We start from the raw sequence: 25493 nt of genomic DNA, 5'->3' as shown, positions 1-25493 counted from the left end.
TTAAAGCTTAAAGAACCTCCATATAATATAAAGGTTCTAAGTCCTAAGGTTCTATATATTACTGAAAAAAATCATCTTTGAAGAAACCGATGCTGAAATGCTTTTTGGTGCTATAAGGAACCATCTCCAAAAGATTTTTCACCATACCAGATAACTCAGCCAAAGAACCATCCAAATTGGTTGCCAGATTTGGGCGTCATGGTTTTTCAGTTACTAAAGAAGCCTTTTGTGAGTGTAGAAAGTAGGCCTCAACTGGTACTGAACCTTTTAACAACTTGAAGGTTCTTGTAAGGTTCATCTTACTTCTTATTAAATCGCATTGAGCAAAATAATCCTGTTTATCCCTGATCAAGACTATTAACTATGCAAGTGAACAATAATTGCCAGAGGTTGCTGGTAGATCAATTCCCATCTCGTCACGCCTGTGTTGAGAAATCTGCACCTATTCATCAAAGCTCTCAGAACTGTCTTAAGCATCAGGGCTCAATCTACCTGATCTGTCCATACTCTGGCTACACCTCGTGTCCTTTCCTACAGCTACTGCCAGACCGGCAAAAATCACATCCCACCTGATGAGAAGTTAGGATGCAGAAATCAGCCTCGGAAATATCGCTAAAAAAAGGTCACACCAAAAGCTAACTTTAGCACAGAGGCTAATTCTTTCAAACCTGTCCAGTGTTGATTAGCTACTTGCAAAAATAAAGGTGCTGCACATGGTTCTGACCACTTTATGTTTTATAAAGAACCATTTCTTTAAGAGACATCTTTATAAGAATTTTTTAAAAGTTGTCCTTGAAGAAAACGTGAAGATTGTGTGAAACTGCAAAAAAATTAAAAAGAAATTTCTTAAGGCCGTTTGCACACCTAAAGTAGATTTGTTCTGGCCTGAATCACTAACGAGTTTTAAACTTAGAGTGTTTCCCCCCCTGGATTTGATTAAATTCAAGCACACTAAAATACCATGTGAGAACATTCTCTCTGCTTATTGGTCAGACCTGTCTGAGGCGGGAGCAAGAAAGTAAACACAGAGAGAAGTTCCTGTGTCCCCGACCAGGTGAGTAATACACCAGGTTATACCTGGCTTTGTGAGCCGTTTAGCCCAAATGTATGGACTATACCTGATAGTTGGGTTGGATTGAGGTTAGATCATGTTGCCTCCACATATGAACCACTCCAGAGTTCGTTTGGGACCGGACCAAGACCACTACTTCCTTAGCATGGTTGTTTTGGTCTGCATTGGTTGGAGTGCAATTACACCCACCCAAACGAATCACATCACAGTTGTAAGATCAGTTGGTGAATCAGGCCCGACTTTCTTTATGGAACCAAAAGTGGTTCTTATATGGCATCCCTCAAAGCAGCCTTGGTAGCACTTTTAAGTGTACAACAACACAGACCAGCTCTATAGTGTAGCATAAACTAGAAGGGCTGTAAAGTGTTACATAGTGACTGTAAACAGAATGCCTTCTAATTTCCCATTAGCCTCAATGGGACCAGTGCTATCGCTCTGTAAAGCTTGTACAACCTTACAACAACAGCATATCTGCCATAACAAACATATCTATGTGTGAGTGAAGCATGGATAGTCTGATTTAGTGCTGCTTTACACTGGTCACTGAGATATTTGGAGAACCTGGTGTGCTTTACAGACTTTCACATCCTAAGATCCGTGTACCTCGTATAAATGGAGAGTTGCTCTTTATGGATGGCTGGCCATTTCAGCTCGTTCTAGGCCCAAGATCCATTTTACAATTCATTTTCCGTAGCGGCTCCCCTAGGGCTAAAGCCTTTATAGGACTGCAATTCACAGAGCAAACCTAAAGCTCCATTGACCACTCCAGTGGCGTACTTATCACCCGCAGGGTCGGCATATGCTCTGCCTCGCACTTTGCAAATGGCCAGGAGTCTAAGTGTGCTTTTATAATGCAAAACTACATCCATCATCTATTCACCCATCTAACTATCAATCGAGGTGTACGGAGCCTGAGATGTAAGAAGAGGGAAGAGGTAATAAACTGCCTTCTTTTCATTTACTACACTGAAACAGTGGGGCTCCAGATACCAGAAAATCTTTAAAGCTAAAGATTCTGACTGCCTGAAAATCCCCTGCATGGAAACACTGCTCTTGAAAACACACTTTAACCCCTAATGCTCCGTGACCTGAGCTGTTCCTCAGTTATAACAGTAGGGGGAAAAGCCAGGAACCATCAGAGCTTCCAAGGATTTTAAGGAGGTTAAGCCACTAATTCCCAGCTCCATTCTTGGAAGCCTATTGGACTCACAGAGGTCTGTGATTCCCTACACCTGAAGCATTTCATTAGGTCATCTGAATATAGGGATATATATTAGGGATATTAGGGATGCACAATGATCTGATCAGAATCATATTGGTATTGGCAGATAATTGCTTAAAACAAATAAATAATCCAAATTCAAACTGATGTTTAGATTTGACTGATATTTCGAACTATGCTTGGACATTTACTGCACTCTGAAGAGCAGGATGTTTGGGTGATGATGGGCTGCTGCACTAAAATATCTGTATTTTATTCATTTAACTGGGTGGATTTAGTATAAAATTCAACATTTTTGTAAGTTTTGAATTGCTGTGCTTTGATTAGCACTGGCATCAATTTCCATGTCACTGCATCTAACTCAGATAGGTTACACTCCTAAAATACATGTGTGAAATAAGAAAAACTGACTTTGATTCCACCCCCAAAAAACGATGTGTAACGATTCAGATTATGGTCTGATGAGATGCAGTGGGTTCTCAATTGATATGAAAACTAAAGAATGGCTGAAAATGTGTCTTATATTAATGCTAAAGATTCCATTTTTATTTTTTGAGCATTCAAAAAATAAGTTTATATTCTAGCCCCCAGCTAAAACACCAGCCACAAGCTAACATGCTAGACTCGATTCAACAACCCTACTTACAATGGATGGTTTTTAAGAACCAATTTTGATCTAAGATCTAAGTGTGAAACAGATTTTCACAGATTTTCAGGAACTCTGATTGCTAAGACTGATTGAATGTTGCACACTCATTAACTATTAAAATATGATGCATAAACCAAATGTAAATGTTTATCATGAAGTATAATAGACTGGTAAAATCCCTGTACTTGTACATTACCACGATCACACAGCGGTTGCACTGCACTCACTCTGATGAAAAATGAGACTGGTGTTTGTGTTAGGGGATGTCAGATTTTGGCTACAGCTGGAAAAGCTGAATCATATATTGGAGTTGAATTAAATAATCAGCTTGCTGTTCCTCACTGAGTGGACAAGCGCACTAGCAACCCTTTGATGCATCAACAAAAGTGGCAGCCTACCAGTGGAGGCATAAATAATAAATACTACAGATGGTATGATAGCTCTTTTTCTTTTATGATACTGAGACAGATACTTAATGTCAATATGCATTACTTAATTAAAATACCTTTTTTCCTTTAACAATCACTCAGCTTAATAAAGAACCCGTTTCAATTGAAGCACTTCAGCTAAGATGAGAGTCTGAAAGCATGCCATCACAGTTTCAGACTAAAATTCCTACAGGATCAGATCTGCTTGTTATTTTTTTCTTTTGAGATCTTATCCAGCACTTACTGCTGATAACTAGGGGTGTAAGAAAATAGAGATATATTGAAGTATTGCGATATTTTGTTCTGCAATACTGTATCGATTTTTAAAATCACTGTATTGATTTTTAATGAATATTGTGGCAGGCAGTGGTTCATTCTGTGTTGTGTTTAACTGCAGACCACTAGATAGCAGTGTTGTGCTCCATCTTCAGATCTCGCTGTTGTGATTGGATAAAAAGACAGCTTTTCTTTTACTCAGATTTTATGTGCATGATGGTGTTTTTATACCATGACAGTTTTTCTCAAATTTGATTAAAAAAAATGGCAATATATTGTCTTGCTTACAATATCACAATATATCACAACACACTGTAATGCAACCCCAGTATAGTGATACATATTATATCGCCAGGTTCTTGCCAATACACAGCCCTACTGTGAACTGCCTGACACGGAGAGGTCATCTCTAATAAATAGTGTTTTTCTTGCTGTATACACTATATTTAAACAGTATACTATATAAAAATAAAGGTGCTACAAAGGGTTCTTTAAACAATGTCATAGAAGAAGCATTTATGTAAGACATGTGAACCTTTAAATTGGCAAATAACCTTAACATTGACGTCTTTAAAAGGTTCTTCACACTTATATATTCTTAAAAAAATGGACCAAATGGAAAAATGGTTCTTCCATGACAAAATTCTTCCATGGCATCACTCACTGGACTGTCCTGGACATGTACACCATATTGCAGCGTCCATCTCTTAACAGTCAGGGCTCCCATTAAACTTTAAAGAACCTCCTATTTTAAAGAGCTCCAATACTCATTAGAACTTTCTCAGAACCATCCCTCCAATCCTTTAAAACCATGTCTTCTAGAGTGTAAAACACAGATCTGTGCAGATCAAGGGAGCTACAGGGATGGAGCTGGGAAACACTGGCTTATGTTGAGACTGGCTGTGAGATTTCAGCACCCTGGAGAGTGTCTTTTTCAGAACCTGGGGCTGGGGATTCATCTCCATACGTTTTCAACAGCTGATAAATGTCTAATTTCTCAATCTGCCAAAACAGGGAAATGAGTCAACGCACACATTTCAGTTCAAACAGACAACAACGCTGATCAGCAGCCTAACACTCAGACCTCCAGAAAGAAACCAAAGGCTTGGAACGCAGACCTACACACACACTAAACCGCTGCAGACCCCGGGCTTATGTGGTCCGTCCCTGTTGTGGCAGCAGCCTTGCCACTCACTGCTAACATTAATCACCAGCAAATCCCTTTAACAGGAAGAGACTGGACATCATGCAGAATGATCGCACATGCTGGAGCCTGTGTACCACTGGGGTGGACAGCCTGTCTTTTCTCAGGGGGCTTGAAAGCCTTACACTCATTTCTCCTTGAATGGAAGATGTAAGCTCCACTACAGGAGTGGACCAGCCAGTACTTGTCACTCGGAGCCCTGATGTATAACGTGGTTCTGAACAGCTTGACCCTTAATGCCGATCACAATTGACCCAGCTGTAGCAAACCTGGCTTCTACAACTGTTTTTCCCTTGCACTGGGCACCTATCTGCAAGACACCAAGATCACCAAAGACTCGTAGCTGATCAGGGGTCATTCTGGTCACGTCAAGATCAGAGGATATGGCCATTCTGTGATCCTCTTGGCGTATTTCCTGATCACGTTGTCTTCGCTGAAGATGAACAGGGAGCGGTTGACCGTGAAGCAGTTCTGTTTGGTCTGCTTGGGGTTGTACAAAGCCATTGTCCTGGCTCTCTGAGCCATCGACTGTTTGTACATCCTGGGGGCTCCGGGCGCGCCCCCGGCCCTGGCAGCCCCTCTGCCATAGCGCGCCTCGTCCCCAAAGCGAGTCATCCTGGACATAGGGATGAGAAATCCAACAGGTCAACAGATCCGGACGGGCGTCACATCCGAGCAGCTCCAGGCGCATCACCGGGTACGAATCTGCAACCACTTACAGTTTCCATCAGTGCAGAACCAGTGCTTCTGTTAACGGAGGAGGGAAAGAAAACGCGAAAGGAGCACGGGAACGGTCTGCTGCTGCTCTCTCGCCTCGTTCATTCACTCCACGGCGCAAAACGCCAGGCGTCCTTCAAGCAACGTCCAGCAGCCGAGCCGCATCCTCGCTCCTGGACGCGGTTAAACCCCAAACAAAGCAGAAAGCCAAACTAACAAACGAGCTGAACGAAAAGCCGGCAGTTCAGAGCCTCCGAGCGAGGGCTTCCCCTTTTGCGCACAGTTACGCACAGCATTCCCTTCCTTTCCCCCACGAGTATCACGACTAGGACGCGTTTCTGTCGCTGTTTGGTGAAGCTGAAACGTTTTTCATTGAGAAAAAAACGAAATCTTCGAACCCAAACTCGCACTCAGCTTGCGCTCTGCCAGTGTGGCCAAACTGAGCCGCTGCTGCTCCTTAAGTACCTCCAGCGACGGAAAGTGGCCTGTGGACAGCGCCCCCCGCTGGACAGAGTGTGTCCTGCAGGGGGCGGAGTGTCCACTGGTGCTCACCCACAGCTGAAGGTGTGCAATTGGTGGGTTCTCAGTTTTGTTTAATCTGTTTGTTTGAGTAAAACAGAGAAATATGAGGGGTTATTATAAGGGGATATTATGAGGGGCTGGATGTGATTGGTGTTTTCCTATTGGGCTCATAGCACAGTGTAAAAGATCTTTATGCTTCATCAGGTGAGCTAGGACTGGTCAACCAGCAGGCCCCCCACCCACCACCACCCATACCAGACCAGCCGCACACCCTCCTAATGCTGCTACCTGTCTAATGACCATGTTAAAACCTAAATGGACTCTATGTAACTATCTGCCACTATTAATATCACCACTATTAACTATCTGCTGTATCTGGTTTGGTCATTTTTATCAATAATTTATAAATAGTTCTGAACAGAGGAGGACGGGTCTGGTCCCCCTTGTGAGTCTTGGTTCCTCCCAAGGTTTCTTCCTCCAGCTCTGAGGGAGTTTTTCCTGCCACTGTCTCCATTGGCTTGCTCACTGGGGGTCTTTGATCCTTTATGTCTTATGTTATTTTCTTCTTTTCATCTTTTATTAATTACTAATTATGTAAAGCTGCTTTGTGACGACAACAGTTGTAAAAAGCGCTATACTAATAAATCTGACTTGATTTGACTTGACTTGATGGTTTTTTAGAGATGTAAATGAACCTACGAAACCTAATAGTAATCTTTTAAAGTCAAATATTAGCCAGCATGGCCATTTATAGTATTTGGCTGATGCTCTTGTCCAGAGTGACTTACATATGACTTATGTTGCGCAAGGAGGTGAGTGTAGTGTTTAGTGTCTTGCCCACGGACTCTATATTGGTGTAACTTGTCGGGGCAGGGAAATGAACCCCAGGTTGTCAAGGGGAAGGCAGTGTTGTTAGCCATTACACTACAACAACCAAAGACCATGAATACAGACACAACCGTCAAGGTTTTTAATGGTCTTCATTCAACAGTGAGGAAAAATCCACATCAGAGGAGTTGTGAGAAAAGATCTGTCTGGAAAAGGAAGCAGGTGCAAATGTAATTTGTAAGTTTGAGAGGTCACGCATTAACTGAATCGGCCTGTAGGATGCACATGGGCACTTGTAGACATACTGGAGGATGTGGCATGTTTATGCACGTGTAAAGAGCTAGTGGGTGATCTTTTATATGAATCATTTTGCACTGCATGTATAGCTCTGGGCGAAATGTTGTCCACAAACCGTGATATTTACACTGGTGTTGCTTTTCAATATATCATTGCTGTTGGTCAAAAACCTTGTATCTCTGAAATTGCAACATATCTGTATCATTTGTTGTATTTTTATTGGTGCATTCATCATGCAAATTTTTGGAACCATGTAAAGAACAACTGCCAGATTCATATTAGGTCAAAAAGTCAAAATATAATGGAGATACAAGGTTTATATACATATACACAAGAGGTGTCAAATCAGCAATTTACATACAGTATTAACCCTTTTTGTTTCCCCTGATGCTTACAGACCATAACCTAATATGTAAAGTTTGTAGCCCTAGATATGATCTTTTTGTATGCATATTTGTAACACTTCATCAAACCAGTCATGCCTTCATATATCCTCTTATTTCAACCTCTTATCCCAGTTTCCCAATGCAATTTTACAAATGATTGGTACTCTCAATGAATTTTACTACACCCTAAGGATTACTAATCGTTAACTACATGAAAAGCATTGCAGGCAAGCTATGTTTGCCACGTGTAAAGTGGTGCAGTTTGAACTCTGGCATAAATTCATAATGCAATAAAGCAGCTATAATTTATGTGTTAAACATCTTCATACATTGCATACATTGTTATGCAAAAAAAAACTGCTGCATTCAGATTTTGCATGTTAAAATTGAAAAATAAACAATATATTAACTGTTCTTTCTAGAGACTTATGCAAATAAGGTTTATACAAGGTTTATTATATTTATTATTGTATCTATTATAGGCTTTTGTGTCTCATTAGACATTACTGCTGTTGATATACTCCAAATAATCTTATTAAGATATATACAGCCGGTACACAAGTGAATTCCAGTGTATGTTCAGCCTGTTCATCGTCCTGACCTCCAAAAGTGTGACTGAACTGCTGGACTGCTGGATTACTCCAGGCCATTTCTGGGTTTTGGCCTGCTGTAAGCGTCTGAACCCTTTATGCATCGACTCCTCTGTCCTGCTGCCCTACTTTTAACATGCAAGTGGACTTCACATTGATAGAAAGGACATGCGGACAGAAAAAAACCCCAATATTCTGGTCAGACAACAGGGATACTTTATATAGAATGATCCTTAAAGAAGCATAAAGCTCCACAAGCTTTAATCCATGAACTGATTCACTTTATAAAAGACACTGGGCCTTTTCTGTTCAAAGGAAAGTGGTTTATGAAAGTAAGCCAGATGTACTTCCTGTCCTTTTTTCTGTCCTTTTACCTTCTTCTGATGTTTAATTCCCCCTAGTGGTAAAAAGAGTGCACTGCAATCTCCAGGTACAGTTAAAATGATAGTTGAAATTCAGTGACAAGCACAAAAAGCTTATTCTGTATTAATTATACGATTCCATGACAAGCTATCATGTACAGTTTGGTGATTTCTCTGCTGGAACAAGGTTTAACTCATCTGTGTTAATAACCAGGTTTAGTTGGCACTAGGAAATCACTGAACTGGGCTAGACATTGGCCCTCTAGGAGGTAAAAATAGATGTAAAAGCCTCAGACATTTCAATATCCAAATCCGGCCTGCTGGTCCAGGGTGTATAAGGCCTTAACATACATTGGATGGCTACAAGGACTCATCTGTGTTAATAACCAGGATTAGTTGGTGCAAGGAAGTCACAGAATTGGGCTAGACACTGACCCTCCAGGATGTAAACTGAAGAGCCCTGGCCTAGAGATTTCCACCACATCACTACTACTGGGTATCCTTTTTCTTTTTTGAAGCCTTTGCCATTTCAATACTCAAATCTGGCTTACTGACCTTAACATACCTCAGATGGCTACAAGCACAGATGTGTCATATTATGAGTAAAAACCATCTCCTGTGAGTGTTGACCTACCATTCAGCTCGGAAGCTTACCTGCTAGACCTCAGCTCGCCCTCCTCTTGGCACATTTCATGTGTGCTGATGATGTCTGTGTTCTTCAGATCAGTGGGCCTCTCCAGCTCTGTGACAGTGCCATAGTTGCTGGCCTGTGTAGCGTTCTGAGGGCCTCCATGCCCCTGACTGTCCTCAGCGACCCCAGCAGTGTCCGGCAGATCTGCATCAGCTGACCTCTGGTTCTTCTGTCTGTCTGTAAGCTCAGCACTCCAAGCCCAGGAGCTGTACTCTGTCCCCAACGTCAACATCCGCCACATTCCGAATGTCGCAGAGCGGACAGCTGTGGTCATGAAACAGACGCGTAAGGGTGTGTGGAAACAGACAGATCATTGAAAAGTGATCCCACCGCACAACCAAGTCAGTAAGTCATTAATTCCATTATAATTGGAAGCATGTGGAGATCAGCAAAAAAAATATTCAGAAAAATATCTATTGGTCTTCAGTGCACACAGAGACATCCTCACTATAACCTCCAAAAGATTCATTACCTGGTGCCAATTTAACCATGCTCATTTTTAGGCCTTTTGGAAGGGTCGTTATAACACACTATATGTCCAAAAGTTTGTAGACACCCCTTCTAATGAATGCATTCAGCTACTTTTTTACGTTGCACCCATTGCAGACACCGATGTGCAAATGCACACACATAGGTTGTCTAATCCCAAAAGAGAAGTACTGCCAAAAGAAAACATGAACCTGTTGGCACCATGCCTAATGCTAGGTGTGGGCTAGAGGGGTATAAAGCCCCCCAGCATTGAGCTGTGAAGCAGTGAAAGAACTGTGTTCTCTTGAATTATGGATGGTGCTCCATCCAACACTGCTGGGATGAGTTGGGGTGGTGATTATCCAACATCCTGACCTCACAAACTTTCTTGTTGCTAAATACAATCACATTCTAACAGCAATGTTCCTCCACAATCTAGTAGAAACCCTTTCCTGGACAGTAGAGACAGATACTCCACCAAAAGTATGATAAACCTTTTTTAATACGTTTATTAATTTGACCCTAGTCAGAAGAAACAATAAACGAGCAGGTGTCCCAATACTTTTGTCCATATTGTGTACAGTGGTTCATTATACTTGCAGAGAACATTCCACAGCTCTTTTATAGAAGACATGGACCTGACACGAGTGCACTGGAGTTAACGGAGAGTTTCCAATAAGCATCTAAACAGGATTTTCGTTTCCAGCGTAATCAGTTCTAGCTAAATGTAGAACCAAACCCAGCACAGTCCTACCGTAGACCACCGTGGATCTCCTCTCCACCCATCTGGAGTTCTGCTGCACCTTTCGTCCCACAGCTCTTTCCATTCTTCTTAATCCAATATTGCCACACGGACAGGCTTAAGATCCAATTTCTCGGCTGTAATAGGCTCACACTCCTCGTCCAGTATGCACTCGGAGTAGTCCTCCTTAATGCACTTGCCACCAGCAGATCAAGACAGTTGTTGGGCCTCTGGATTGAGCTCGGTGGAATGCGGAAAGGCAGTTTCCTGTCTCGCTCATTAAGAGCCTTCATCCTCCAGCCAAAAGGCCTCAGAGCGCCTTGGCGTCTTCTCTCAGAATCAATTACCGATCTTATTTTTGCTCCACAATCAGGAAGAGGACAATCATATAGTTTATAGAAAGTAAAAAAGCCCGCTGGTGCAGAGTCAGACAGACTTCCTGCTTGGGGTTTCGCTGGATCCTGCAGCACTGTTTAACTCAACTTCTTGTTTAACAACCTCAACCCAAATGCTTGAAGTTTCTGATCCTCCATGAAACAAATGTCCAGTTTTGATCTGCATAGGGATGGTATGGCTACAGGTTTCCAGTCCAGCACATCAGGAGCTCAACTGGGCTCGGTTTCCCCAAAAGTGCACAATATGGAGTAGAAGTATTGGCACACCTACACATTAAACCTACAGGAGCTTTTGTGACATCCCCTTTAAAATCCATAAGCTTTAATGTGGAGCTGGTCCCCCTATGCAACTTGAACAGCAGCAGGTCTGGAGCTCTGCAGTTACTGAGTCAGCAGAGCGTTGGTGACCCCAATTCTGTACATCTACATGGTCTGATACTTTGTCTGATACTTGAGTTCCTGTGGTTCCTAAACACTCCCACTTTCCAATAATACCACTCACAGCTGATGATGGAATATCTAGGAGGAAGGAAATTTCACCAACTGACTTGTTGTTGCAGTGGTGGCTCCTATTACATGCAGTCCCACGCTGGAATTCAGGGAGCCCTGTAGAACCACCCATTTTTTCACTAATGTGTGAACAGGCAGACTGAATGGCTAGCTGCTTGGTTTTACACAGCTTAGGCAACAGGGCTGAATGAAACACCTGAATTCAATGATTAAGAGGTGTGTCCCAATACTTTTGTCTACGATCATCTTAACTGGTAGAGAGATGGTTCAGTGTGATGTTTACTCTCCTATTTAAGAATCAGCTTTGTCCCAAATGTCCCAAACTGTGATTATGGAATCAATTGAGGACTGAGAGCAGATGATTGAAGAAATGGAGTCAGTTTGTTGACTAGAAAACCTGCACGAATAGGAGAAGATTGGACAACCTGGCTATAGAGAGAATATCAGTTAATCTGAAGGGGATTTTTTGACATTGTTTTTGTTGTGAAATGGTTTATTGTACAGAAACTCACCACAGAATCAGATCGGTTTACAGTGGTGGTGTTAGAATGCAGGGGTCACAATCTCTACAAAGCAAATATAGACACTATCTAAAACTATCTTTTGTTCTTACATTGTCCTGCAAATGCCTCTCTAACACAAACTAATGTTAAAAATTGCAGTTTAGACCAAACCTGCTCAATCATCAGGCAGCTTACAGTCATCAAGCCCTTCATTAGAAACACCTGAACGCCTCCTAAATCAAGTGGTGGTGTAAATGTGAGGACATTGTTTTCTTGAGACACTTTGGGTCTGTCTGTCTGTCTGTCTAAGTGCCAGAGCATATTAGAGCACTGTTGCTGACCACGTGAATCCCTACAGGACCACAACTTACTCAACGTCCAGCGGTTACTTCTAGCATGATAATGCACCATGTCACAAAGCAAAAGTCGTCTCCAACCGTTGCCTCGAACATGACTCAGAGTTCCATGTTCTTCAGTGGCTTCCCGGGGCTCCAGATCTCAATCCAATGGAACGGTTTGGAATATGGCAGAGCATCGTGGTGCTCCTAAATAATCTACAGGAACTGTGTGATGTAGTCATGTCAACATGGAGCAGAATTCCAAAAGCATGCTTCCAACATCTTGTAGAATCCATTGCACTGAAAAATTTAAAAAGTTTTCAGAGCAAAGGGAAGCCCCTAAAAAAGTGCTCTGTGTGTAACAATTTAAAGTATTATGTTTTGTGTGATGTACATTTCGAAAGCATTAAACACTTTAGATAGGTTTCTCTGGTTCCCATCACCACCAATGCCAACAACTCTCACAGTGTGTTTCTAGAACAGCTCATTAATCAAATGACTGTTTATGCCGTAGTGGATTAATTATGCAAAAAAATTCTGGAGAAAAAAAAAAAAAACAAACAAACAAAAATAAACTTTGGAAACTTGCAGAAAATGACCGGACTGAGAGCTATAATTTACATCCATTGCAAAACTGTATACTTTTATACTTTCTTAAAAAACATTATGGAAAACCTGGAGAAAACATAATTCAGCCAAAACAACGAGCAGGAAGTGAGAAGACGGCCCTTTTTGATTTCCCTGCTGAAAATTCAGGACCAGCTCTTGCTTGTAGCTGGTCTGAGATGGTCAAAGCTGGTCTTTGATGGTCAAGGAGGTTGAAAAGATGGCAATTCAGATGAATACACACCCTCCCCTCGATCAGCATACTGTATATTTGTTTTTGGTCATGCTGGTTGACCAGTGTGGTGATGCTGGTTTTGGTGGTCCACCAGCAATGTCAAACTTGGAATTGTGAAAATCGTCAAGCATGGTCTATCTTGGTCAGCTAGCAGACCAGCTAAACCATCAAACTCGAACAAAAACATACCCTATGCTGGTCAAACTTTTTCAGCAGGGTTGTTAGCAGCATCATTGGGTAACCAAAGACATTATTTAAAAGGAGACTACAGGATATCCCGTTAAAAAGAGGGTGTTATCTTTTATTAGAAGGAAATTTATTGAAGAAAAAGAAAAAAAAAAAATCCCAACCATTAATAGATGCAGGGGAGCATCAGGTCTCACTTTTGAGAAATATGTAACAGTTTTTTTTTTTTCTTCTTTCACTTTGCAGTGTTTTGGATCTACATGTCAGAATCAGCACAAAGGACGTGACTATACTACCAACATTTAAAAAGACAAGAATAGCTTCATCAACATGAACTCATGGAACAAAGTTGATACAGACTAACGATGTCAACTAGTTAGAAAAAAAACAGAGGTAAATTTAAAGTGTAGAAATGAAGAGAAAAACAAGCAACACTTGCTTCTTCGTCATATTTTACAACGTGTATTCTCAGTCAATAATAGAAAAATAAAAACAGAAAAACAGAACCTTTTTTTTCAGCACCATTTGCAATATCCTATTGTCCAACCACAAATTCACAAATTTGTTAGGCAAAACTCCTGCAATTAGACGATTCACGGTCTTCCAAGCAAACTATTAACGTCTTGTTGTGATAAACAACAGAAATGAAAAACGGATTGCTTTCGTCAAGAGGAGAATTTTTTTTTTTTGTTGGAAATTCAACATGGCAACATTTCATGACGGAAAGGAAAAGCCTAGAAACCACTAATGTGTTTACAGTCGTCCACTCATAGAGGACAGGATAGAGACGGTCAACGTTCAATTGATGTGCAGCATGAGCTTCGGTCATGACACCAGCAGAATAAAAAACAAACAAAACAAAACAAAAAAGTTTACAAATTCACAAAATGACAAAACGCATTTCAGGTTAGTCAACTTGGTCAAAGCCAGTAACATGCAGGAAATAACTCAAAACGGGCAGTTCATCCCTCCCACAGTCTGTGTAGAGTTAGAAGACGACAACCAGCGGATGGGAATCGATCAACAAATACCATTTGCAGATAACTAATGCCCAGCAGCTATCCAAATTTCACTACATGAACAGATGCTTACTGCTGTCTATAAATGAGCCAACAGTAATCACATGAGCTTAGTGTGGTCCACTGCGGAAGTGGTAAGACTCTGATGGAACACATAAGTAACACATGAAGGCCATTCCAAGGTGGGCATGATATCCAACTGTTGCAAAACCTGCAGCAATGCAAGGCCATTAAGAAAAGCAATTCTCTGAAGGGATTTAAAAAATAAGAAGAATTGATTTTCAAAATATTCTGCTAATAATTTTATTTGGAATTTTAAAAGTCTCCTCCGTCACAAATGCCTGAAAAAACGAAGTCCGTGAGAAATGTAGGCGTGCCATGAGTGAACGCAGGTCAGACCTTTAAAAAAGGGTGGTCATGAAGAGGTAAGCGCATGACTGTCTTTGAATTGTGCATGGACACTTGCTGCTGGAAACAGAAGGTTTAAAAAATAATGATACAAGCATCTGCGGGCTCGGAGGGAGTGGACACGGAGGGATGCATAATCCTGCAGGGCCGCTGACAGAGCTCAGTTCATCAGAGAGCCGATACGCTACAGTCCTGGAGAGTCGCCGCAACAGGGAAACAGAGTCCATCCTAAACAAGAATAGGAATAAAATGCTTACAAGCCAGTCTGTCTCTGCCAAGCTCCTCCTCCTCCTCTACCAAAGGGACAGCACATCCGCAGTCAAACAGCGCGGACAAAACACGCTGCTGTGGTCAAAGTGGTCCAGGCTGGCTCTCTTTTCTAGTATTCCCCCAATGCTGTGGGCCCTGCTGAGTAGTGTCTGTGCTGGTGACGGCGGTGACGGTACGGTAGGCTGGTAGAGGGAGCAGGATGGCCAGTAGATGGAGGATGTGGGGAAGGGGAGATTGGGGCTCAGCTGGGGCTGGGTGGTGTGGTGGATGAGCTTGTATCTGGCAGAGCGCTGGCCTGCTGCTCGCCTGGTGTGCTGTCCGCCTGCCTCTGGGCGATCGCCGCCGCAGAGTGCTTACACTGAGACGAGGCGCACTGGCAGCTGAACAGCTTCCCTTTCACGTCCCAGAAGTGGTCACCATAATCAAACCTAGGGACACATGGGAGCATGCAGAGTCAGTTACAGTGTTGTGTAAGAAAAACAGCTCCAAGTCTAGCACAGTTTAGCCACATCCCACTCGTACTGCAGTTCTCAGGAGCGCTTTTTGAATGAGACAAAACACAAAGCAGCCAATCAGAACAGAGCTAGCTTATCTTGGGTCTGTGTTAAAAGGCACAGTCTCAGACACAGCCTGTTTAATTCGAAGAGGTTGAAAATTGTTCAAATTGATTCTGTAAAATAAAACTACCATACTATACATTATTGATGGGTCTCAAGGAAATGAGATTGGTTATGCCCATTTAAACCCGCCCACTAGCAAAAGTCCTAGTCAAAACTGGAGAAACGATAAAATGCAGTGGTCACAGGAGAATACTGTTTTATGGGAATATGGGTTGCTGCCTCGAAAACAAACTGGAGCTAAAACACACCATTTTTTACCGGTAGGACTCAAGAAAGCCAATCCCAGAAGTGGGCGAGTGGGGGCAAGGCTAAAAGCTAACCAGCTACAGTCTCTTCAGCTTGCTAACAGTACATCACACTGAGAGGACACAAAGAGAACAGCAACGTTATCTGGTAAGACTCAGGAAAAACCACTGCAGATTTGTTTCAGTATTAAAACTAATATACTGTGATATGCGGCTCCTGAGAACCCATCTCTGTGCTGTAAACCAGCACAGCCTTAGGTCTTAGTTATTTTTCCCACAAGCTATCCATAAAAGGAAAATCAGTGTGTTTCATTCTGAGGCAAAATAACAGGGTTGTACATAGTAAACTAAACCGCATCTGAGCATGTGTCCCCCTAAGCAGAGTCTACACTTACTATTTTACACATCAAGTAAAATCGTTCAATTTGTTATTTTAAGTTATGGTTCCACTGATACGTCGTGTTCTGCATCCCACCAGAAAATCAAGGCTCACCCTAGCTCATCTCCAGCGCTGATGCTCTTGCTGGCAAAAAAGGCAATGTGCGGGAAGCGCAGGTCCTGATGAGAGGTGAAGACGCGGCAGGGGAACAGGTTCGGCTCACAGTGGTGGTTTATGAACCGACTAATGTTGCCATAGAAACGAGCGTCAATACAGTACATGTCACCAACCTGCGAGAAAACAGTGCGTATTGGTTCATTAATGCCAGAAGTATGAGTTAGGCATTGCTACGTCACAGGTAAGGATGGCCGACAGGTCTTAAAATGTCATTAGCTCAGGAGAATTACAGACTAAAGGAATGACCGCTTCTGTCCAGGCACCAGAGTGGACCTTGACTGTTGACAACTAGTCAATAGTTCAATAGCTTTAGTTCACATTACTGCTTGTTATGCTAATGACAACGCTGGCTCATTTAAGTGAAAAAGGTTTTTCACAGCTATTGATTTGTCCATTCATTAATGATGTACTCTGCCAGTCAGAAGTATGCAGATACCACATGTGCTTTGTAGGTTTGTAACATTAAAGATTTTAGGATTACTCTGGAAAAAGCATGGGCCATTATTTATCGTGGCAAAAAAAAAAAAAAAAAAAAAAAAAATATATATATATATATATATATATATATATATATATATATATATATATATATATATATATATATATATATATATATAAATAATTTATGTTACCATGGCTTTGGCTCCCAGACCTTTATTGATTAAAATGGGCTGGAGGAAGACACAGAGGACCCACTAGTTGTCCTTTAGCTCAGTGGTGCTCAAATTAGTGCCCTGGACCAACAGACAGATTATATATATGGATATATATATATATATCCAGCTAGATCTCAGGAGGGGTTGGTGCAAAAAGGTGGACCGTCTGTTGGTCCAGGGTACTAATTATATATATATATATATATATATATATATATATATATATATATATATATATATATATATATATATATCCATATATATATATCCATATATATATATCCAGCTAGATCTCAGGAGGGGTTGGTGCAAAAAGGTGGACCGTCTGTTGGTCCAGGGCACTAATTTGAGCACCACTGAGCTAAAGGACAACTAGTGGGTCCTCTGTGTCTTCCTCCAGCCCATTTTAATCAATAAAGGTCTGGGAGCCAAAGCCATGGCAACATACTCATCACCATGATGATGAGCAACAGGCTATTTATAGAAGGATGGGGCAGAGAAGCAGAGCAGGTCAACGGAGAGCCAAAAGCAAAACCAGAGGCATTATTCTTGACCATCTCCAATGCAGCCTGCAGCAGACAGGTTCACTGCATATCAGTGCCATAAGATCTTCAGTGAAGCGCACTGTAGAAGTCAATGTGCCATTAAGGGGCAGGTATTTTTAGTCTGGCTCTACCTTGCTGTCCAGGCTGAAAAGGTAGGAATCATTCTCCCTGACATCTGCCTCGGCGTCCGAGATGATCTCCCCTACATACCTGCACAGAGGAAGCATGATATGAAGCATTAGTGCACGCATTCGTGTACAAAGAAACATACACTGGCAAACGGTCATGTGCATCTGTAAACAGGCACCTACTCTCTCGCACCATATAGAAAATATGACACTTCCTAGAGGCACACTCGCAAAAATTCAGAAAGGCTTACTCGCAGACAAAGGTTCCTTGGGGGATATCCTGTAACGTCCGAACACCCCAGCCCATCTTCTGAGTCCTGAACAGCTGCAGTCTAATCCTGAGGATATGGACAGTCAATGTGAATCAATAATGGGAAAAACCAAAACAGTAAGAAAGCCTGGGTAGTGGATGAAGTGTGAAATGAAGTTACCGTAGCCCGTTCTGAACAACGCGGTTCTTGCAGGTCCTCCAACAGGAACAGGCATGGTTGCACTCAAATATAAGAGGCGGTTCTTCACAACAGAACTCCGGAAGAAGACGGCTTTCCTGAGAAAGCCCAAGAATGTGCTTTTAAAACCTCATTTAGGTCAAGCATTCTGGCTCTGAAGGTCTGGGCATTACATAGATATTCAGAGGATATCCAGCCTTACCTGGTCGTACCAGCAGCGCAGACTGAGCTGACCGCACATGCAGCTGGCTGAAGAGCAGTCGTCTTTACAAACGCAATACTGTGCACAACAAAAAAAAAGGCTCAATTACAGACAGCCACAACAATTCGGCCGAGACGAGGTAATAAGAGAGGCCAGAAGCTGCTTTACCTGTAAGTGAGTGATGTTTTTGTCTATATTCATGGGGGAGGTGACACAGTTATCCGGGACGTATTTGTAGTCGTCGGGACAAGGCTCACTGTCTACTGCGTTCACACATGGGACAGGCACTCTTTCATAGCCTCGTGCTATGTCCCTGAAAATAAGCAGACACATAGTAAGTGATCTGTGGACTCGACTTGAGCTTAAAAACCAGGGAAAGCTTACACAGATTTAGTAAGTCAACAGCCAGGAAGCATCAATTAAATCAGGAAATCAGCATCAATTAAAATGTATTGGAATACCTGTTGAGTAGCTTCTCACTTAAAGAGCTCTGGTCATGGCTGGCCTCTCTCTGCTTCCTGCTTGCTTGCAGAGTGTTCCACACCTTGGAGTTCTGGCTGCAACACTCCATGGGTGTGTCTCCCTCCCTGTTCTTCAGGTTCACATTAGCGCCTAGAGACAGAAACAACCTAGAGGAGGCGCAAAAGACCCTCGTTTAACTCAGTGCCGTGCATATTCAATAGCAGTGTTAATCTCAATTTCCCTTCCTACACACCTAGATTCTCCTCATCAGGGAACTGTAGCTATGGTCAAATGCAAAATGGACTCAGCCTAAAACTGCAGAGCTAACATGTATGTGCACAGGCCATACAGGACCACAGCCATACTCACGTAACGCATTCCAGACGATTCTCCCGCGATGCAATGTGCAGTGGAGAGTCCCCGTGGACGTTTACCGTGTTGAGGTCACACCTGGCATCCAGCAGAATCTGAGTAATCTCCACGGAGCCAGAAAACGCCGCCCAGTGCAAACAGATGTTCTCCTCCTAAGAAAATCAAACAACATCCCATTAAAAAATAGCCCAATGACACAACTGGCAGCTATTATGATGCTAAGACTCTGATTCCTAATGAAGCTCATCAGCTTAAGGGTGTGGAGTATATAAATCTATCAAAGTCAAAACTAGTTCACTGAAGTTTCAGCTGCGTTCCCATGACTTTGAAGAGGTTTGAAGAGTCCCAGGGCAGAAAGCCTTGCACCAAATCCTTACATTAAAAATTTAAAAACAAGAGGAGATCAAAATATTGAACAACGTAAGCCCACAGGCCCACACTAACCTTGTCTCTGATGTTGGGATCAGCACCTTTAGACAGCAGCAGCTTGACTATTTCTATGTGTTTATACTCTGTGGCCCAAATCATTGCCGTCCAGCCACCGTCATCCTGTAGACAAGAGCACAATTAAGACATGTCTAAATACACTATATGGACAAAAGTATTGAGACACATGCTCACTCAAGAAATTGGTGTTGATGTTGGAGTAAATGTCTCTTATGTCTAGAAAAAGGTTTTCCACTAAATATTAGAGCATTGCAGAGAGGATTGGATTGCATTATTTCCAACTCTTCCCAAAACTATTGGATGGAGCACCATCATTCCAGCTCAATGCAGCAATGCCGGGGGTGTTTTATACCCCTCTGGCCCACACCTGGCTTTAGGCATGGTTCCAATAGATTCCTATTCTATTGGCAGTACTTCTCATCTGTGTCAGCATTCGGTGCAACTTAAAGCAGCAAAATGCATTTATCCAAAGGGGTGTCCACAAACATTTGGACAATTAGCATATTTGTATTTCTGGCAATGAAACAAAAGCAACGAAGGGTGATAAAAATGAAATAACAGACAGTTCATATATGTAAATACCTGACAGTTTATATCTGTAAGGCCCGAACACAGTAAGTGCTCCACGATACTAAAATGGCCAATCTTAGCAGCAAGGTGAAGACATGTAGAACCTTCTCCATCCTGGAAGATTCACAAGAAGAATTAATGCCACATTTATCCACAATTTTTACAGACTTTTTAACCATAGAGTAAAAACATTGAATTCGATGAAGGTAATGACTGCATCACTTAAAATGTGCCAGTGGGCTCAGTACGATGTCTCTATTTTAATTGACCGGATTGTGAAGACCTTGTGGGAGACAATGGCTCCAGCTCTCAGTAGGTAGCGCACTGTGTCCAGATGGTTATTCTCACAGGCTTCCATCAGAGGTGTGCGCTGGTCCTCATCACACATGTCCAAGTTAGCACCAGCCTGAGAAGCAAAAACAAAGCAAAACACAAGGAGTCAGCTCCTACTACGGCACTACATTAAGGTTAACTCACAACAGCTGAGGCGAACAGCTTCCCTAACGCATCAGTGCTCACTTGGACCAACATGTGGCAGACCTCCTGATGTCCGGCCTCAGATGCTACATGGAGGGGTGTGCGCTTGCTCTGGTTCTCCATCTTAAAGTTGGGGTCGATTCCATCCACTGAGGAATCAGAGACAGATTGTGATCAGTGAGATGAGCACAAAGGGGGGTGTCTAGGTTAGGACAATGGCTTGGTTAATAAGAACGTCTCACCCAACATTAGTAAGACTTTCTGCAGCTCTCCTTGCTTAGCAGAGATGTACAGCTGTTTTGGGTGAAAGCGAAGTTTCTTGGGCCTGAAAGAAAACAAAAGGAACTAAAGTCGTCAACTACGAAGCATCAACGATCATGAGAAATCTGAGAGGAAACCATGAGTCTAACCACAGCGCCAATGAAAAAGTGGTAGAAGAAGTGCTTAAGATATACAGATCAGCCATAACATTAAACGCCTAATTTATGAGTCCCCCTGGTGCCACGAAAACAGCTCTGACCATTTAAAGCACAGACTCCACAAAACCTCTAAAAGGTGTCCGGTGACATGTGACACCAGCAGATCCTTCAAGTCCTGTAAGTTGTGAGATGGGGCCTCCTTTGATTGCATCAGTGAGCCTTGGGTGACCGTGACCCTGTTCTTCCTTAGAGCACTTTTGGTAGGTACTGACCACTGCATACCAGAACATGTTCTGGAGATGCTCTGAGCCAGTCCTCTAGCCAACACAATGTGGTTCTTGTCAAAGTGGTTCAGATCCTTACGCATGCCCATTTTTCCTGCTTCCAACGCATCACCTTCAAGAACTGACTGTTCACATGCTGACCGTTATGTGGATCTCACCCCTTGATGGGTCACATTGTAACCAGATAATCAATATTACTCAAACCAGCAGCCACTGGTTGAAATGTTATAGCTGATCGATGTCCATACAGAGGAGTGATAAAGGCAAAACCTGGATAAAGGAGGGAAGAACACCAGCCATGCTCTATGGCATGTTCAGAAATGTTGAGCAGGAGCAGCTGACTTCAATTTGTGATCAAGACGGGAAAAGGAAAAGATTTAAATGGCTTTGAAAGAGTGCTCTTCACTGAGGCACAGATGGCAGGAGCTTCAGTCACAAACACTGCTCAACTGGCTGCTGGTGGTTCAATAGGATCAGTGACTAGAGTAACACTGCCTTTAAAGCTGCGCAGAATCATGGAGACAGGGTTGAGATTGTGGTCGAAAGTCCAGACTCAATGACAGTAATGCTTTAGAATGATGGGCAAGGAGCAGGACAGCGACTGAGAAGATCAGTACAGTACAGTCCGGTGGCTCTGTTATGATGTCACTGCCGGGCATCGTTGAGGTTTACTCGTCTCCATTGAGGGAAAGGTCACTACAAATCAATACAAACTATGGGTGGAAACCTTTATGGCCTGATGAAACATCTGTCCTGATCTGAGTGATCCAGGATGAAAACGCTCCTTCCAGAGGACATCATCAGATCTCGACTCAATTGAACACATACATGCACACATTCACATTTATTTATTATTATTTGAATTTATATTTGTTAAGTAGGATTTTTTTCTTACTTCTCTGCATCCAGTGCAAGTAGGACAGTTTCCAGGGTTTCCTTAGGTGGTCCTGCTGGGGGTCCCGCCCCCACTGCTGTACTCGATCTGCTTGTCCCTGGGGCAAGAGATACATCTACAGCTTCTGGAGTTCTGGGGAAGGTGCTGTCGGCTCTGTTCTCTCCAAGCACAGAGGGGCGAGATGGCCTAAAATCATTAATGGTCGAAATCAAGCTTCGAAGCAGAATCGGATCCTGATTATCAGGCGTCCACAGAACCACTCACTTGAACATGCATGTTGTTCTAAAGCGTATACATACCCTCCAGTAGTGGTGTCTGCTCTGCCTTCCAAGGTGCCCGGGGTACTGGGGCCCTGGTTCGGGGGAACAGTGGAGGTGGTGTCAGCCTTGGCAATAGTGACCTCCTTGGCTTTGCTGACCTCCTCTCCACAGTGTGGACAGAAGCTCTGGCCCTTTACTACTGACGCACAGGACCGATGAAATCGGTGTGAGATGTTAACCTCAGGTTGGCACTCCATGAAGGTTCCCTACAGTAAAGGTGAACAATTTGGTGTTTTTAGGGTTTACAAATTCTAAGCCATGGTGAAACGACTGTAATGCATGGCTAATAACCCACTATCACACAAGCGAAACTGGGTTTGAGAGAGCAGTTTGTTGACAGACCAATGCCTTTGCTTGGACTGGAGGTCTGATATGCTGAAAAGTTTGCAGTGTGTTGACCAGCTCAACAAAGCTAACATGTGCTAGCGCTTCTTGAATTATCTGCCACTTTGTCACAATGCTATACTTTAGCAAATGCTAAAAGTGTTGTTTGCATTATTGACCCATTCCATATTTGTGCTGGCCACCAACACCTAGCATGCCTGTTACCATTGTCTATCTTGGCAGAATGTAAATTTACCTGCAATCTGAAATCTCAAACAGATTCAAAATTATAACCTTCTGCCAGAAAACAAAAGCTCAAAGTGTGAGGTTGTTTATGCTGCCATGGATACATCACTGTCAATCAGTGTACTGGCTGTACGACCTAAGAAGTGGAGTTTTAATTTTTTTGAATTATCATTCAGGATTTTCGTTTGCCAAACTGACTTGAAGTTAATTCATCATAAAGTCATCATTTCTAAGGTTTGCAGTTGAGCTGACAGAGACTTTCAAAGTAAAACCTCTGATGAAATTTGTTTAATTACACCGGCATATACTCTGAGGGGAGGCTAAGCACTCACCGCCCTGCAGAAGTAGCCACAGCCTGGGCAACACTGGTGTTTGATCATTCCTGTGCGATGATCCTCACAGAGCACCAGCAGCTGCACTAAGTTTGACGGCCTCATCATCTCGTGTTTCAGCACTGCACTCTGACACCGGCTCAGCTACATGGGAGAAACACGGGTGTTTTCTGATCAAGCAGCTCAAATAGCCAAGCTTCTTCTTACATATCTGAGACACATCATTTACATGTTTGTCCATGTAAAGCCATGTATGGACTTCAAAGTACCAGACTCTACTAGGATACCATTAGGATACCATCAGAATACCATTAGGATATGTATGCTAAATCACCAGATCCAAAATAAACAACACAAATTTAAACTGCCAGATTCAAAATACACTGCATGTCCAAATATTTGCGGACACCCCTTCTAATGAATGCATTCAGCTACTTTGAAGTTGTATCCATTGCAGACACAGATGTGCAAACCCGCACACAGCTTGTGTACTTCCAGTAGAGAAGCACTGCCAATAGAATAGGACACTTTGGAGCAGAGGTACAATGCCCCCAGCACGGAGATGTGGATCAGTGGAACTGTGTTCTCTGGAATGATTGTGCACCACCTAATACTTTTAGAATGACTTGGAGATGAGGTGGAGTGGTACTCATCCAAAATCTATATACACCTTTGATTTCAGAAGACCCAGTGAATAAGCAGATGCCCTAATACTTTTGTTTATTTATTACATGCCAAAAAACACCAAAAACAGAGATACAGTTGTTGTTTTCTTTCGATGCAGACATCCATTATTCAATGTTGTGTTCTCACCTGTCCATCCACACTTTCTGTGGCCATGCACTTCCTATCAGCCAGGGTGAGGATCTCTCTGCTCTTGGGCGTCTCCATGCGGCAACTACAAAGGGGAAGCTCCTGCACCATGTCTGTGGCAGCACTGTCTGCTGTGCCCAACACTCCTGCACAACATAAACCAGGAGCCACACTTAGTTTAATATACACCAATAAAGCCATAACATTAATTAACACTAACTGTCCATATTATAGTCATTCTGTTTCTCTGTATACATTGTTGGCCTCCTTTCACCCTGTTCTTCAATGGTCAAGACCCCACAGGACCACCACAGAAGGTATTATTTGGGTGGTGGGCCATTCTCAGCACTGCAGTGATACTGATATGGTGGTGGCGGTGTGTTAGTGTGTGTTGTGCTGGTATGAGTAGGTCAGACACAGCCGTGCTGCTGGAGTTAAACACTCAATTAGACTGGTTAGGCTGGATATTTCTGGTTAAAGGACTCTTCTTAGACCAGCAGCGACACTGAGGTGTTAAAAAAACTCCAAAAGAAGCGCATTTATGAGGTCAGACACTGACGTTGGCCGAGAAGGCCTGGCTCGCAGTCTCCGCTCCAATTCATCCCCAAGGTGTTCTATCGGGTTGAGGTCAGGACTCAGGACTGTGCAGGCCAGTCAAGTTCTCCTACACCAAACTCTCTCATTCACGTCTTCATGGACCTTGCTTTGTGCTCTGGTGCCCTGTCATGTTGGAACAGGAAGGGGCCATCCCCAAACTGTTCCCGCAACAGTTGGGAGCATGAAATAAAAGGTGCAGAACCCAACTCCTGAAAAACAATCCCACACCATAATCCCCCCTCCACCAAACTTTACACTTGGCACAATGCAGTCAGGAAAGTATTGTTCTCCTGGCAACCACCAAGACGGAGAAGCGTAATTCGCCACTCCAAAGAACACGTCTCCACGAGTCCGCTTGGAATTGATTGCAACATCTCAATTCAATGATTTGGACTGGCAATATAGTGTTATTTTAATATGTCGAATTCCACAAGCTGTCCATCAAAACATTTACATAATGGTGGGATACTCGTCCCATAGTTGATGGCTAAAGCAGTGTCCCGATTGCTAACACATGCTAGTAATGAAAACAAAAGTGATTGTGATTGTGATCCCATCATTGAAAATCTGCTCCCGTCTTGACAGCCCACAGCTCAACGTGTGCAAACTA

The 25493-nt window shown here is 42.8% G+C and overlaps 2 protein-coding genes across 22 annotated transcripts in view; both read right to left on the bottom strand.

The window, feature by feature from the left end:
• The window catches only part of cacna1bb (calcium channel, voltage-dependent, N type, alpha 1B subunit, b), a 183842-nt gene extending 177845 nt beyond the window's left edge, over nt 1–5997 (bottom strand). For 15 of the 16 annotated variants that reach the window (XM_072661537.1, XM_072661536.1, XM_072661542.1 and 12 more), the window contains exon 1: nt 5238–5997. In XM_072661537.1, coding sequence (XP_072517638.1) covers nt 5238–5475 — 238 coding nt within the window. In that variant the 5' untranslated portion in view covers nt 5476–5997. The remainder of the gene's footprint in view (nt 1–5237) is intronic. The other variant, XM_072661540.1, reaches the window with a different exon arrangement.
• Nucleotides 5998–13321: 7324 nt separating this feature from the next.
• ehmt1b (euchromatic histone-lysine N-methyltransferase 1b) overlaps nt 13322–25493 on the bottom strand; it is a 36074-nt gene continuing 23902 nt past the window's right edge. For 5 of the 6 annotated variants that reach the window (XM_072662551.1, XM_072662549.1, XM_072662550.1 and 2 more), the window contains 18 exons: nt 24287–24432; nt 23474–23617; nt 22551–22777; nt 22252–22437; nt 20896–20978; nt 20696–20802; nt 20460–20582; nt 20189–20290; nt 19604–19708; nt 19157–19311; nt 18787–18954; nt 18494–18638; nt 18326–18403; nt 18106–18221; nt 17926–18012; nt 17678–17756; nt 16283–16458; nt 13322–15352 (listed from right to left, as the gene is read on the bottom strand). In XM_072662551.1, the coding sequence (XP_072518652.1) occupies nt 15166–15352; nt 16283–16458; nt 17678–17756; nt 17926–18012; nt 18106–18221; nt 18326–18403; nt 18494–18638; nt 18787–18954; nt 19157–19311; nt 19604–19708; nt 20189–20290; nt 20460–20582; nt 20696–20802; nt 20896–20978; nt 22252–22437; nt 22551–22777; nt 23474–23617; nt 24287–24432 (2414 nt within the window). In that variant the 3' untranslated portion in view covers nt 13322–15165. The remainder of the gene's footprint in view (nt 15353–16282; nt 16459–17677; nt 17757–17925; nt 18013–18105; nt 18222–18325; nt 18404–18493; nt 18639–18786; nt 18955–19156; nt 19312–19603; nt 19709–20188; nt 20291–20459; nt 20583–20695; nt 20803–20895; nt 20979–22251; nt 22438–22550; nt 22778–23473; nt 23618–24286; nt 24433–25493) is intronic. The other variant, XM_072662552.1, reaches the window with a different exon arrangement.

This window comes from Salminus brasiliensis, chromosome 18 (genome assembly GCF_030463535.1).
Source record: "Salminus brasiliensis chromosome 18, fSalBra1.hap2, whole genome shotgun sequence".
Classification (NCBI taxonomy): Eukaryota; Metazoa; Chordata; class Actinopteri; order Characiformes; family Bryconidae; genus Salminus; species Salminus brasiliensis.
The sequence above is the reverse complement of the archived record's forward strand: the minus strand, read 5'-3'. Positions and strand labels throughout refer to the sequence as shown.